Source organism: Amblyomma maculatum, chromosome 5, assembly GCF_055883805.1.
Source record: "Amblyomma maculatum isolate TAMU_Amacu chromosome 5, ASM5588380v1, whole genome shotgun sequence".
Classification (NCBI taxonomy): domain Eukaryota; kingdom Metazoa; phylum Arthropoda; class Arachnida; order Ixodida; family Ixodidae; genus Amblyomma; species Amblyomma maculatum.
The window spans coordinates 119,148,942-119,161,759 of NC_139348.1; the positions used below are offsets into that span (position 1 = coordinate 119,148,942).

Genomic DNA, 12,818 nt, shown 5'->3' on the forward strand with positions numbered 1-12,818 from the left:
CTAAACGTTGGCAAAAAACTGAAGCGCGATCTGTGCGACTTCACCAAATTTTTTTGTGATAAATTTCTTCTCTAACGCTAATCATACTTTGGATGTATGAATTCAGAAACACGGTTGTAATGATCGCCTATCCTCGACTAACTGGAAAGTACGGAAAAGCCTTCATTGCCGGGTACTTAAGGGAACAGTGTACTGTTTTTTTTTTATTTCGCGTCAATTGGAACTTTTTTAACAAAATAAACAAATAAACGGCTGCGTCAATGATAACCTGCGAACACTTGATTGTTGTGTGGGGTGTCGTCGACCAATAAAGATGCTACAATGCCACACCGCTTATTCGAGACGCACAGGCACTAATGTGCGCGGCTCATGGAAGGATAATAATATTAATAATATTATTATAATATCATTATTATTGTTAATATTATTATTATGCATATTATTAATATTATTAGTTGTTCATTAGATGTTCTTTTTTTAAACGTGCGATTTACAACAGCGAGCGTTTTGTGAAAAAAGGAACATTACCACTGAAGTAAAACTAGCGGTAACCACCTAATGGCTTTCTAGAAAAGCTAGAAAAAGCTCGCCAGGAATACTCGTTTTTCACGCAGTAAAAAGTGAATCGGAGGAACAGGAAAAGGAAGAAAAAATAGGGCACCAGCGATTTCTCTACCAAAAATGCACTATATATATTGCACCCCGTCTTAATCTTTAAAGTAGCGCAGATGAATCCTAGAAACTACTCCGATTATTTTCTTGCAGTGCTTCTTTATAACAATGCGCGACTTTCAAGGCTTCATTCAAGGCGCTCCGGACCACTTCATGGCCCAATATAGCGGCTGAAGAAGAAATCCGTACCCCAAATGAAATGCTCTCAATATTAACAGCTCAATGATGTATAAGTTTACAGGAGGATCTTTTATCCAAACTACATATTTACGGCTTTGTTGTACCCCATTCCGTCGTGGCTGCACAGTGGTTAAGATACTCGAATACTGTTCCCCGCTTCCCGCGTTCAAATCCAACTGTTGGCGGCTGCGTTTTGATGGAGAAGAAACGGAGAGGCATTTGTGTGCCTTGCCCCGCCGGGGTGGTGCAGGTGTAAGACGCCCGACTACTGTGCCGGAGTACCCGGGTTCGATCCCGGCCTCGGCGGTTGCGTTTCGATGGAGGCGAAGCGAAGAGGCGTCCGGGTGCTGTGCGATGTCAGCGCACGTTAAAGATCCCCAGGTGGTCGAAATTACTCCGTAGCCCTCCACTACGGCTCCTCTTTCTCTCTTTCCACTTTCACTTCCACCTTCTTCCCTTCCCTTACGGCGCGGTACAGGTGTCCACAGAAACAAGTATGACAGATTCTGCGCCTTTCCCTTCCTGTGAACCAATTATTATTATTATTATTATTATTATTTGTGTGCCGTGCCACAGCGGCCCGATGAAAGCTCACTAGTGCAGGTTGAAATTCCCCAGGTGGTAGAAAATACTCATAGCCCTCTACTATGGCTCTACGTTCACTCCCACATTCCTTCCTTCCCTTATGGCGCGGTCAGGTGTCCACATAAGCGTGTGACAGATACGACGAATTTAAACTACATTAGTAAATTTTTCTATTTTTGTGTATGCTTTGAAGAAATAAATAAGGTTTTCACAAAGTATACTGATCGCCGGTTTCCGCATAAACTGAAGGTCCTCAATATATAGGGTTTCCTGACGGTTTCTCAAACACGTTCTCGATTGCTGGACGCTGATATCAATAATCAGTCGTAGTCCACACTGTTAACCTTTTTTTGAATATGTATAGGAGTGAGGCCGCATGATTTTTGCATTGCAAAAACAATTTCATGATGCGGCTTCACGTGAAAATTGCGAATTATATTCATAGGCAAAATTGCATCAACCAACGTTAGGATTTGTACAATCTCCAACTCTGTGTTGTCATTTAGAAGTGGTTGTAGTTAGCTATATTTCTTTGACAGAACAAAGTTTTTATTTTTTTTTTGCTTTGAGTGTGCAAAGGCGAGTGTTGAATAAGAGTTACAAATCGGCACCCGAACGATTTGAAAAAGCACAATAATTCACCTCATAGATTTTGTGTTGGGCGAGTGAATGATATCTGTGTGCCAAAAATAAAGAAATAATATAATATGCTCTGCTCTTTAACGCCTTGTGTATCTGACAGCTAGGCAGAGTAATTCTTACTTATCACAACAGTGTAATGTGTGTTACAATTGCAGATATAGCAGAAGTAACTGAAAATCTCATTAAACACAGTCATAGTAGCAATAAAATGAATCATAGTGAAGGGTACTGCGTATAATTTAGCCGTCAAGGTAGAAACTTTTAACAACTTGGTGTGCTTGCGGCAACACCGTGTGCTATTCTTGGGCGGGAGTTCACCTTTCAACGTAATAAGGCAAACGTGAAGCCATTTTTCGCGTCAACCAACAAAAGTTTCTTCATGCAAATAAGACCATAAATGTGATTCGTCTCTCCTTTCCATTGCCTCCATCTTGTGTGCTTTGACATGCAGTGGAGCGAGCACAAAAAAAAAAAAAATTACCAGCCTTCCCGAAGTTACCTCGCGTCGTGTTCTTTGGCGGGGAATGGTTCTGGCCTTTAATATTTATTTCTGCTCGTTAACAGCGGTGAATAGTTTGAGAGGGAAAAGAGTGGGGGCTGATTTTACAGGAAGATATAACTGAAGGTGCGGAATTCAGACGGGATATTTTAGCGGTAGATGGGAGAGGATTGTAAAGGTACCAGTATTTAGATTGAATCATAGTAAAGGAAAAGCTTTTCAGGGACCTTGACGTCTTCAGTAGCATAGCCGTTGCTGCAACGTTGGAAGCAGTAGTATATGAATATAACAGTTCAATGCTTTTTAATGACCAAGAGCATTATTTTGAAATCATTCTTGCACAATACAGAATGAAGAAGTAAGATATTGTGAAGCGTCATAAACTAACAATTTCATTTTCCTTTCTTTGATATAATATTGACAGCTCTTGCTGGCTTGATGCGTAGAACGATTTTCTCTGCATTGAAGAATACAATAGTATAGTATACATAATCCAGTTATAGGGTTGTTGAAAGGATTAAACACCTAAGAATATTTTTTGACAGTATATTTTTGGAGCTGCCGAATAAGTTATCTAATGAACTGAGCAGTTATTATGAGTTGAGATGTTATACCACTGATTAAGAGGTTATTTGCCCAAATCTGAGCCAGCGTAAGCAGCATGTTCGAATAAAGAAAGTAGCTCGCGCGTGTGCTGCTAATAATTATAGCGTTAATTTGCCATGTTTTTGGACATCAAACTGGTACATCTTGTAGTAAGAGACGGTAATTGTTGAATGTGGTGGCCCTTAAACCTCACTCTTTTGGGTGAAGAGCTAATGAAAATGTGCTCTAGATACACAATCGACCGTCAAAAGGGTTGCCTGTTTGATCTCTGATATTAAAAATTAAATAATCTGGCATATGTAGAGTTCCAAAACGTTGTCGTTGACCTCAAAGCTGAACGCTGTTATCTGGTCTTCAAAAAAAGCTATTTGGCTCTTTCAATGACTTTTAGTACGCTAGGTGAATTACACGTCACGCGCGACGACATGCACTGGATTGTGCAAAATGTGCTAAATATATACCTTCCTCTTAAGGTTGGCTGTGTTAAATGGCGCACTTTGCCCCGTTGTTTGAGGTTTTTTTCTAATGCTGTACATAGTGTTACACTGAACGTTTCATTCTATACTTACTTGATAACCAGGTTTTGAGTTTTAGATGGAACAGTGCACGATGACGCAAATTGTTTCACATATATGCAATAGGCTTTTGTGAGAAAACCCCTAGTGGGGCTGCAGCAAAATAAATTGTTTATAGAAGGCATATATCCTCAGAGCTGTTCCTTCCCTCTTACCTCATTTGCGGTCAAAACATGATCCGATTGACTTGCCCGGGAAAGGATGGAATATAGACTTCCAATTAAACTTGCCCACCACGGTTAACAGGAAGGAAAAAGGAAATGGTTAAGCTAAGGCGCCTTCTCGGCGGCGGCCACCCGAACTTACGTGATACGCCTCTTTAGATAGACGGCACTAGTACAAAATGCTCATACTGAATCAAAAGAAAAAAATCATGCCGCAAATATATGGACGTCTTGTGTGGAGCGGTTATGATATATGTGATTTTATTCGTAAATTGGAGCGGTGGTTTATAGCATGATTGGTTGGCTGATTGATTGATTAGCAAATATTGACTGGTGATTAGCAAAGCCATCGTGATTTAGACGAGAATTGTCATTGTGTGTCGCTGAGTGTGAACACGTGGGATGAAACCTGTGGCTGGTACAATACATTGTGGCATCGTCGTCTCCAGATGCGTGCAGTAGTGCAGTTGCTTCGTTTGACACTGTGTGGCACACAAAAAATGCACGGTATGAGACAGCCCGACGGTAGTAGCGAAGGCGGGATACATATCTATAGATTGTTTAATGAATGCGTACGCTTTCGCAGATACTCCTAAGGCAAAGCTTAAGCTTACTCCTAATGTTTTGCTTTGGTTTTAAGCCTTCATAAACTCTTGCCGCATTATTTGCCCCAGGATCCTCTCAATCCTTAACAGCGCAGGTTAACAGACAGTGATCACGTGAAAAGGGAAGACGTGATGTTTGACAGAGCAGATCTCAAAGTTCAATAAGAGACACGGAACTGTTAGTTCCCATGCTTGCACAGTTTTCACACTTTCACAGGGATATGCGTTCGAAAAAGACCCAGACATTGGCTGTGTGCGATGTTTGTGGAGACTAATGATATTGTGAGCCTTCTGTGGACCTTCTTTCATTTGTACATGCCATGATCTTCTTCTTTCATTTGTACATACCATCATCATCGTCCCGCGGCGCCGGCCCCCCGGCGCGCGCTTGGGTTCGTGATCGGATTAAAACGCTAGACAAGGCTTCGCTGTCCTTGTCGTCACGACCTCGCCGTCTCGACCTAGCCTTCTTTTACAAGTGGTGGAGGCGAAATTTGATCCCCTTGCTGCCTTGGGCCCTGCCTCTCGCTGGAGCTACGTTCCGGTCGCCGTTTGGCAACTGCCGCCATCGCTATGTCTACCGACAGTACCCACGAACAAGCCGGACCCTCTACCTCGGCTGCACCACCCCCTCCGACTGTGCCCACACGACAGCGCGACCCGCCGCTGTTCGCTGGTCGTCGCGACGAAGACGTCGATGACTGGCTTGACACCTACGAACGCTGCAGTGCCTACAACCGGTGGGACGATGCTCTGAAATTTCTCAACATCTCTTTCTACCTTATTGAGGTCGCCAGGACTTGGTTCATCAACCGCGAGCCCCACACAACTAACTGGACCACCTTCAAACAGCAGTTCCGACAGTACTTCGCCGACCCGGCAGTTCGGACTGAGATCGCGAAGACCAAGCTCGCTTCACGCCGTCAAGATCCTGATGAGTCATATGCGTCTTACATAGAGGCCATACTTGCACTCTGCCGGCGTATTAGTCCCACCATGGCGGAACATGAACGAGTACACCACGTCTTGAAAGGAATCAATTCTACGGCATATAACATCCTAGTTGCTCAGAATCCTTCAACTATTGATTCCATTATTACGACCTGCCAACGCATCGAGCAGCTGCAGTCTTCCCGATTGCAGCCCGCCAACGCTACTGGCCCGACCTATGCTGATCTCGACCTGCGGGCACTTATTCGAGCCATCATCCGCGAGGAGCTCCAGGCCCTCAAGCCTGTCTGTCGACACGGGTGCGATCACTCTTCCGCAACATCTAATGACGCAGGTCTCCGCAGCATCATCAAAGAAGAGCTGGCAACAATCACCGAACCTATGACATCTGGCCCTCCGGCACCCCGCTCAGTACCGACTTACGCGCACGTCGCAGCATCCCCCCCTCCTTTAGTTCCCCCGCCTCGACCGGCACCAACCTACAATCACGTCAATGCAATAGCGACGGCTCAACCTGCGCCACCCTATTACGCACCTTGGCGCCCCTCCCGACCAATTTGCTATTACTGTGGCATTCGAGGACATATATCCCGCGTCTGTCGTCGCCGCCTCCAGAATGAGCGCCGTGGTTACGATACCTTTGAAAGTGACATCCCTCCAACGTCATATTATCAACGCCGGTTTACTCCAAGCCCACCTCGAAGATCATCCCCACCTCCAGAATCCTCGTCTGAGCCTCGTGGAACCCATGCATCCCGACGTCGGTCCATATCCCCATACCGCCGCTCAGTTTCCCCTCTCCGACCCGCAACTACTCTCTCTGCCCGCCATCCGGAAAACTAAGCGTTGCAGTTTCCGGAGGTCAAACTGCAGTCTGCGAACTTACCAAAAGTCCTCCAGATCGCCCGTATAATGTGATTTCTGTTTTCGCTGAAGGATTACCGGTTGAAGCATTGATTGATACAGGGGCTGCAATTTCTGTCATTCACGCTGATTTGTGCTACCGTTTGCGAAAAGTTACCACACCATATGATGGGCCTGAACTCCGTGGAGCCAACGACGTCCCTTTGCGCCCTTTAGCAAAGTGCACCGTCCGAGTTGTTATTGACGGCGTCCGCCATCATGTGCAGTTTGCTGTGCTCTCTCCATGTGCGCATCTGATGATTTTTGGATGGGATTTTTTGTCAACCGCTTCGGCCTTAATTTCTTGTGGCGACCGTGTTATCCATATGACAGACAGCGATTTTTCATGTGAAGTTTCTGAACGACATCATCCCCTCGTTGCCGCCGCTGATACTGTTCTGCCTCCTCAGTGCGAAAAACTGCTTACCGTTGTTTCTGACCACATCGCTGACGGGGACGTACTCATCGCACCATCTTATCGTCATCTTGAACGCGGTATCGCCTTCCCGTCTAGTCTTGTGAGGTTCTGCAACGGCTCAGCGACAGTAGCGGCCACTAACACTTCACGTGAATCCCTCGTGCTCCGAAAAGGAACTTCTCTCCCCTGCAAGGTGGATGTTCAGCCTTTGTCCTTGTTGGTGCTCACCGCCCCTCAGCCTCAGCACCGCGTTTCGACAGACGTCTCTCTTTCTGTTCTCACAAAGACTACTAATCCTAACCTCACGCCGAACCAACGCCAACAACTGCTGACATTGCTTCGACAACACCAAGCCATTTTTGATGCCACTTCCCCACCACTGGGACGGACAAGTGTTGCGCACCATCGCATCATTACTGAAGGTAACTCTATCGTTCGCCGACGGCCTTGTCGGGTTTCCCTCTCTGAACGAAAGGTAATTGAAGAAAATGTAAATGACATGCTCCATCGCAATATTATTCGTCCCTCGACAAGTCCATGGTCCTCCCCAGTAGTGTTAGTTAAAAAAAAGGACGGCTCGGTACGCTTTTGTGTTGATTACCGCGCACTCAACAAAATTACCCGCAAAGATGTATACCCAATGCCAAGAATTGATGACGCCCTTGACTCTCTCCAAGGCGCCGAATATTTCTCGACTTTGGACCTCCGCTCAGGTTATTGGCAAATACCTATGCACGAGGACGATAAAGAAAAAACCGCTTTCGCAACTCCCGATGGCCTTTACGAATTTAATGTTATGCCTTTCGGACTTTGTAACGCACCAGCGACATTTGAAAGGATGATCGATACTGTGCTTCGTGGCCTAAAATGGAGAACCTGTTTATGTTACTTGGACGACATTGTCATCTTTTCGTCAACTTTTAACGACCATCTCACACGCCTGGATGAGGTCCTCACGTGTCTCGCTTCAGCGGGCCTTCAGCTCAACACCAAGAAGTGCCACTTTGCACAGAAGCAAATTAAAATATTGGGACATCTAGTCAGCCATGACGGCATTCGTCCAGACCCTGAAAAAATTGTCGCGGTCTTGAAATTTGCTCGTCCACAACGAACTACAGAATTGCGCAGTTTTCTCGGCCTGGCGTCTTATTTCCGGCGTTTTATAAAGGATTTTGCAAGTATTGCTGCTCCACTTCATCAACTACTTAAAGCACGCAGCCCTTTCGTGTGGACTGAACAGTGCGAAGCTGCTTTTAATAACCTGAAGCACGCCCTCACATCAGACCCTGTCCTTGGCCACTTCAGTGACAGCGCTCCAACCATCCTGCACACTGATGCCAGTGGTATCGGTCTTGGCGCTGTACTTCTGCAGCGCGATGCAACTTCTCGTGAGAAAGTGATTGCCTTCGCCAGTCGGACTATGACTCCAGCTGAGAAAAACTACACTATTACCGAACAGGAGTGCCTTGCCGTCGTCTGGGCTGTCCAAAAGTTTCGCCCTTACCTATACGGTCGGCACTTCACAGTTGTGACCGATCACCATGCTCTTTGCTGGTTGTCTTCGCTCAAAAATTTGACAGGCCGACTTGGCCGTTGGATTCTACGCCTGCAGGAATACAATTTTGACGTCATTTATAAATCGGGTCGCCAACACCAAGACGCCGACGCTCTTTCTCGCTGTCCACTTTCAGAATCGGCTTGCTGTTTGTCTTCCCAATGCATTTCCACCTATGACCACAGCCGACCATCTCTTTCCCCGACGTATATCACAACAGTTTCATTTGACGACTCAGAGAACAAACACGCTCTCCGCTCACAGCAATTAGCCGATGCCTACTGCCGTACCATCATCGACCGCCTTATTGGCGCTTCGGACCCACCCAATGCTCGGCTTCGCCGACAACTTCGCAATTTCAAGCTCGAAGATGGCATCCTACTCCGCTTCGTGTATTGCCCTGATGGAACTCGCTGGATACCAGTCGTGCCGCGTGTGCTTCGTCAACGTATACTGGCGGCTCTCCACGATGACGCTACTGCAGGTCACCTTGGGGTTGACAAAACCTACGACCGCGTGAAAAAACGATTCTTTTGGCCTGGCCTATCGTCCAGCGTTGCCAAATACGTCGCATCCTGCCCTCTATGCCAACGTCGCAAACGGCCGACTTCTTCACCCGCTGGCCTTCTACAACCTGTTCCCTGTCCCGCCACGCCATTCGACGTAGTCGGCATCGACTTATATGGTCCCCTACCTCTCTCCGATGGGGGTAACCATTGGATCATAACAGCTGTCGACCACCTTACACGCTATGCTGAGACAGCACCTGTACCAACTGGTTCCGCTCAAGAAGTAGCAAATTTCTTTTTGCGATCAATTGTATTACGTCATGGCGCTCCTCGGGTACTCCTAAGTGACCGCGGGACGGCCTTCTTATCGGCAGTAGTTGCCGAAGTTCTTCACGCGTCATCCACCCTTCATAAGACTACCTCAAGCTACCATCCCCAGACTAACGGGCTGACTGAGCGATTTCACCGCACCTTATCGGATATGATCTCCATGTACATCACACCGGACCATCGAAATTGGGACACTATTCTACCATTCGTCACTTTCGCCTATAACACAGCAGTACAGCGGACTACCGGTTATTCTCCCTTTTTCCTCGTTTATGGCCGTCCTCCCACTACAATTCTCGACGCTTCTTTCTTCTCTACGCCCGACTACTCCACATCAGTACCTACCCAGTTCTTATCTCGTGTGGCTAGATGCCGTCATCTTGCCCGCCTAAACACAGCAGCGTGCCAGGAAGACCGCAAGTGTCGCTACGATTCTACGCATCGCGTGGTCTCTTATCGTCCCGGTGACGAAGTACTGCTTTATACACCACTGCGCACCCCTGGCCTTAGTGACAAATTCCACCACCGCTACCTTGGTCCCTACGAGATCATCAGCCAAACTTCTCCAGTTAACTACAAAGTCACGCCTGTTGATCCCCCAGCCGATCGACGCCACCGTGGAACTGAAATTGTTCATGTTTCTCGCTTGAAACCGTTTGTGCGCCGCGGTACATCGGTTGATTAGGAGCGGCCAGGCAGGCCGCTTCCGACCCCCCGGGCAGATTGTGTGAGCCTTCTGTGGACCTTCTTTCATTTGTACATGCCATGATCTTCTTCTTTCATTTGTACATACCATCATCATCGTCCCGCGGCGCCGGCCCCCCGGCGCGCGCTTGGGTTCGTGATCGGATTAAAACGCTAGACAAGGCTTCGCTGTCCTTGTCGTCACGACCTCGCCGTCTCGACCTAGCCTTCTTTTACAATATTGAGTTCAATAGTTTATGTTCTTATGTTATGTTATGATGTTTATGTTCTGCGAGGAAGAAAGTGCCAGTATAACCTTGGCAAAGAAGAGGAAGATGAGAAGATGTACTGGAGTGTAGAAGAAGAGGAGTGGTGAAGGGGAAATGTTTTAAGATTCTTATTACAGTTGGTAGTGTGCGCGTGTGTTGTGCCTCTTCGCTTGTGTTTTGTGTTTGTTGCGCCACATTTCTGGGTATTATGCAGCACCAGCTAGCCCCTCAAGCCGTCATTTTGAGATCAGTAGTGTTTGTGAACACTTTCGAATAAAAATCAAGAGACTTAAGGTTGCAACCGACGTAGTTTCTTCCGCAATGATTCCCTATGGTGAATCCCAGAAGGGGTTTAGTGCATAAAAAAGCTTTTTTTGCAAAAGTCAGAATTCTGGATGGCGAAAGGTTAAGGCTTTTTCGAGCGAAGAAGCAATTTTTTTCAGTCGAACGACGGATCAACGCAAATGCGATTTATATTTGGCGGGCTAGGATTACAAAGTTCAGAGTGACTTGGCGTAACAGAAATGCGGCTGGGACATGAAGATCAGAAAATCCAGGTGTGGGTCCTTCTGAATAACATCCCTACTGAAAAACGAAAAGTTCTACGGGGCAATAACCTCACACAATCTCATTAAATCACATAGACTCTCAAACGGTGCACATCAGTATCATAAAATATGTTCCATAATTTATGTTAATGTACAAGAAACTATGAGATCTGATGCAATTATATGTGACTTGTAATTGTTTCTGCGAATTGAGTGAGACTGTGCCAGAAAATGTCAGGTTATTGCCTCATATAATGTTTTCAGTAGGGTACTGCTTCATTCGTTGGCATTATTTGCTGCAGTGGCACTTCGCTCGCATTTATGCTACTAAAGCGCTTCCGAAAGGCCACGTCACAACCAAAGTAATTTCAATCTAAAATGTCAATTGAAATAAGCTAGGCGGATATTCACAGTGAGCAAACAAATTAGACACAATCAAACCATTGGCACGGCACTATGAGTGCTTGAAGATACAAAAAATCAGCACGCTATGAAGGATTCAGCCCACCGAGCAGATGTCGCCTCAGTGCATAAAAGAGGTCAGGCCTCTTATCGCTTTCGTCTCCGCGCTCAGGCCCTTCACCTTTCCCATCCTCTTCCGACCAGCGCAGCCTCCACATCCCCTCTCCCTTTCTTCCTTGCTATCGCTCTCCTTTCTATCCCTGTCCCTTTCTTCTCCACGTCTTCCTGCGCAGTACACGTGTCCTCTGTTCACTCATTAGCTTGAAGGTTTCAACACAGGAACCAACGCAGACGAAGGGGATATTTTCTCAAAAGAGGTATTTTAATTTACCGACTCTCAGCGAACCAGCCAGCGTAGCAATGTCACGTGGTTTCATGACGAAACACTAATGTCATAACCCTGTCGAGCAATTAGAGCTGGGCCATGTCACGTGACCCTGTAATAACGTCACAACAGGTGTGTGCTTTCATACAGACAACGCCCAAAACTTCAAAACCCAGGTCTTTAACGCCAACGTGTAAAGGAAGCAATGCGACAACCGAAAAACCGGGCCTACAAAGGCGATGAAATCCAATGATTTCGAATTAGCTGCGTGTGCGTGTTGGCTTGATAGTTCCCTCACACGTTCCAGGTGCTCAGGAATAAGGGAGGCATGAGAGAGAGAGACTATTAACTTGCAGTTTCTGCATATATTTTCTGTGTTTTAATGCATCTATTTATGGTTCAATGAGGTTGTTCTTCGGCACATCAAACGGTTGCTTGTGTAATTCACACCGATTGTCCTTCGCACGAGTTCTCTTATGCTGACGGATGTGTTCTTTCGCTGCAGAATTCACAACATGGTCCTATTAAATAAAATGATATACTATGACTGCGCTCAAGCGAGTGCTTTATTATGAATTAGGTGTGCCTGCTGCTTCTTGGTTCTATGTGCATCTGGTCATGTTTGGTATTAAGTGTCTTAGCTTTTTCATGTTTTTTTGTGCACCTGCAGATGGAGAAGCTGCTGGATGCTTACCCGGATGACAGGTGCGTCGTCTTCGATGACTTAGGAGACGACTTCTACGCGGCCAACATATCGTACAACGGCGGCACAGTTGAGTTCACAAAGTACGGGCTGCTTCACGAAGTCGCCAGTGCCATGCTTAAGAGATATGGATATGCTTTTCCACCGCAACCGTACTACAATCTCAGCTGGGCGGTCTAGAGAAGCTTCGTGCAGCGTTGGAAGAAGAAATCTGGTGTTTAACTGCGGGCATGGGTACGGACAGTCTCCGTTTAATGTGTGCTTTTGAGGGAAATAAAGCGATTTCAGTTTTAGTAAATAAGAGAACTCTTTCTTGCATTGCTCTGGACCCGGATTTGCTGGTCACATAAAGATCAATCTTTCAGAGACAGGAAAGACAACTCGGAAACATGGAAGCGATTGTGCAGAGATATCTCCCTCCTTTGAGAGGAGAGGTAGGTTCACTTGTTAGGCTTAGTATATATATATACAGGAAAGACAACTCGGAAACATGGAAGCGATTGTACAGAGATATCTCCCTCCTTTGAGAGGAGAGGTAGGTTCACTTGTTAGGCTTAGTATATACCTCATGGTTCGTGGGAGGATGTTAGGATGTTTTTGCAGATCCTGAATGCACAACCATCATCATCATCA

The 12,818-nt window shown here is 46.3% G+C and overlaps 1 protein-coding gene across 1 annotated transcript in view; it reads left to right on the forward strand.

Moving 5' to 3' along the window:
* Positions 1-12,449, forward strand: part of LOC146189336 (uncharacterized) — a 30,398-nt gene extending 17,949 nt beyond the window's left edge. Inside the window, exon 5 of the mRNA XM_084603244.1 lies at positions 12,153-12,449. Coding sequence (XP_084459370.1) covers positions 12,153-12,365 — 213 coding nt within the window. The 3' untranslated portion in view covers positions 12,366-12,449. The remainder of the gene's footprint in view (positions 1-12,152) is intronic.
* The last annotated feature ends 369 nt before the right edge of the window (positions 12,450-12,818 follow it).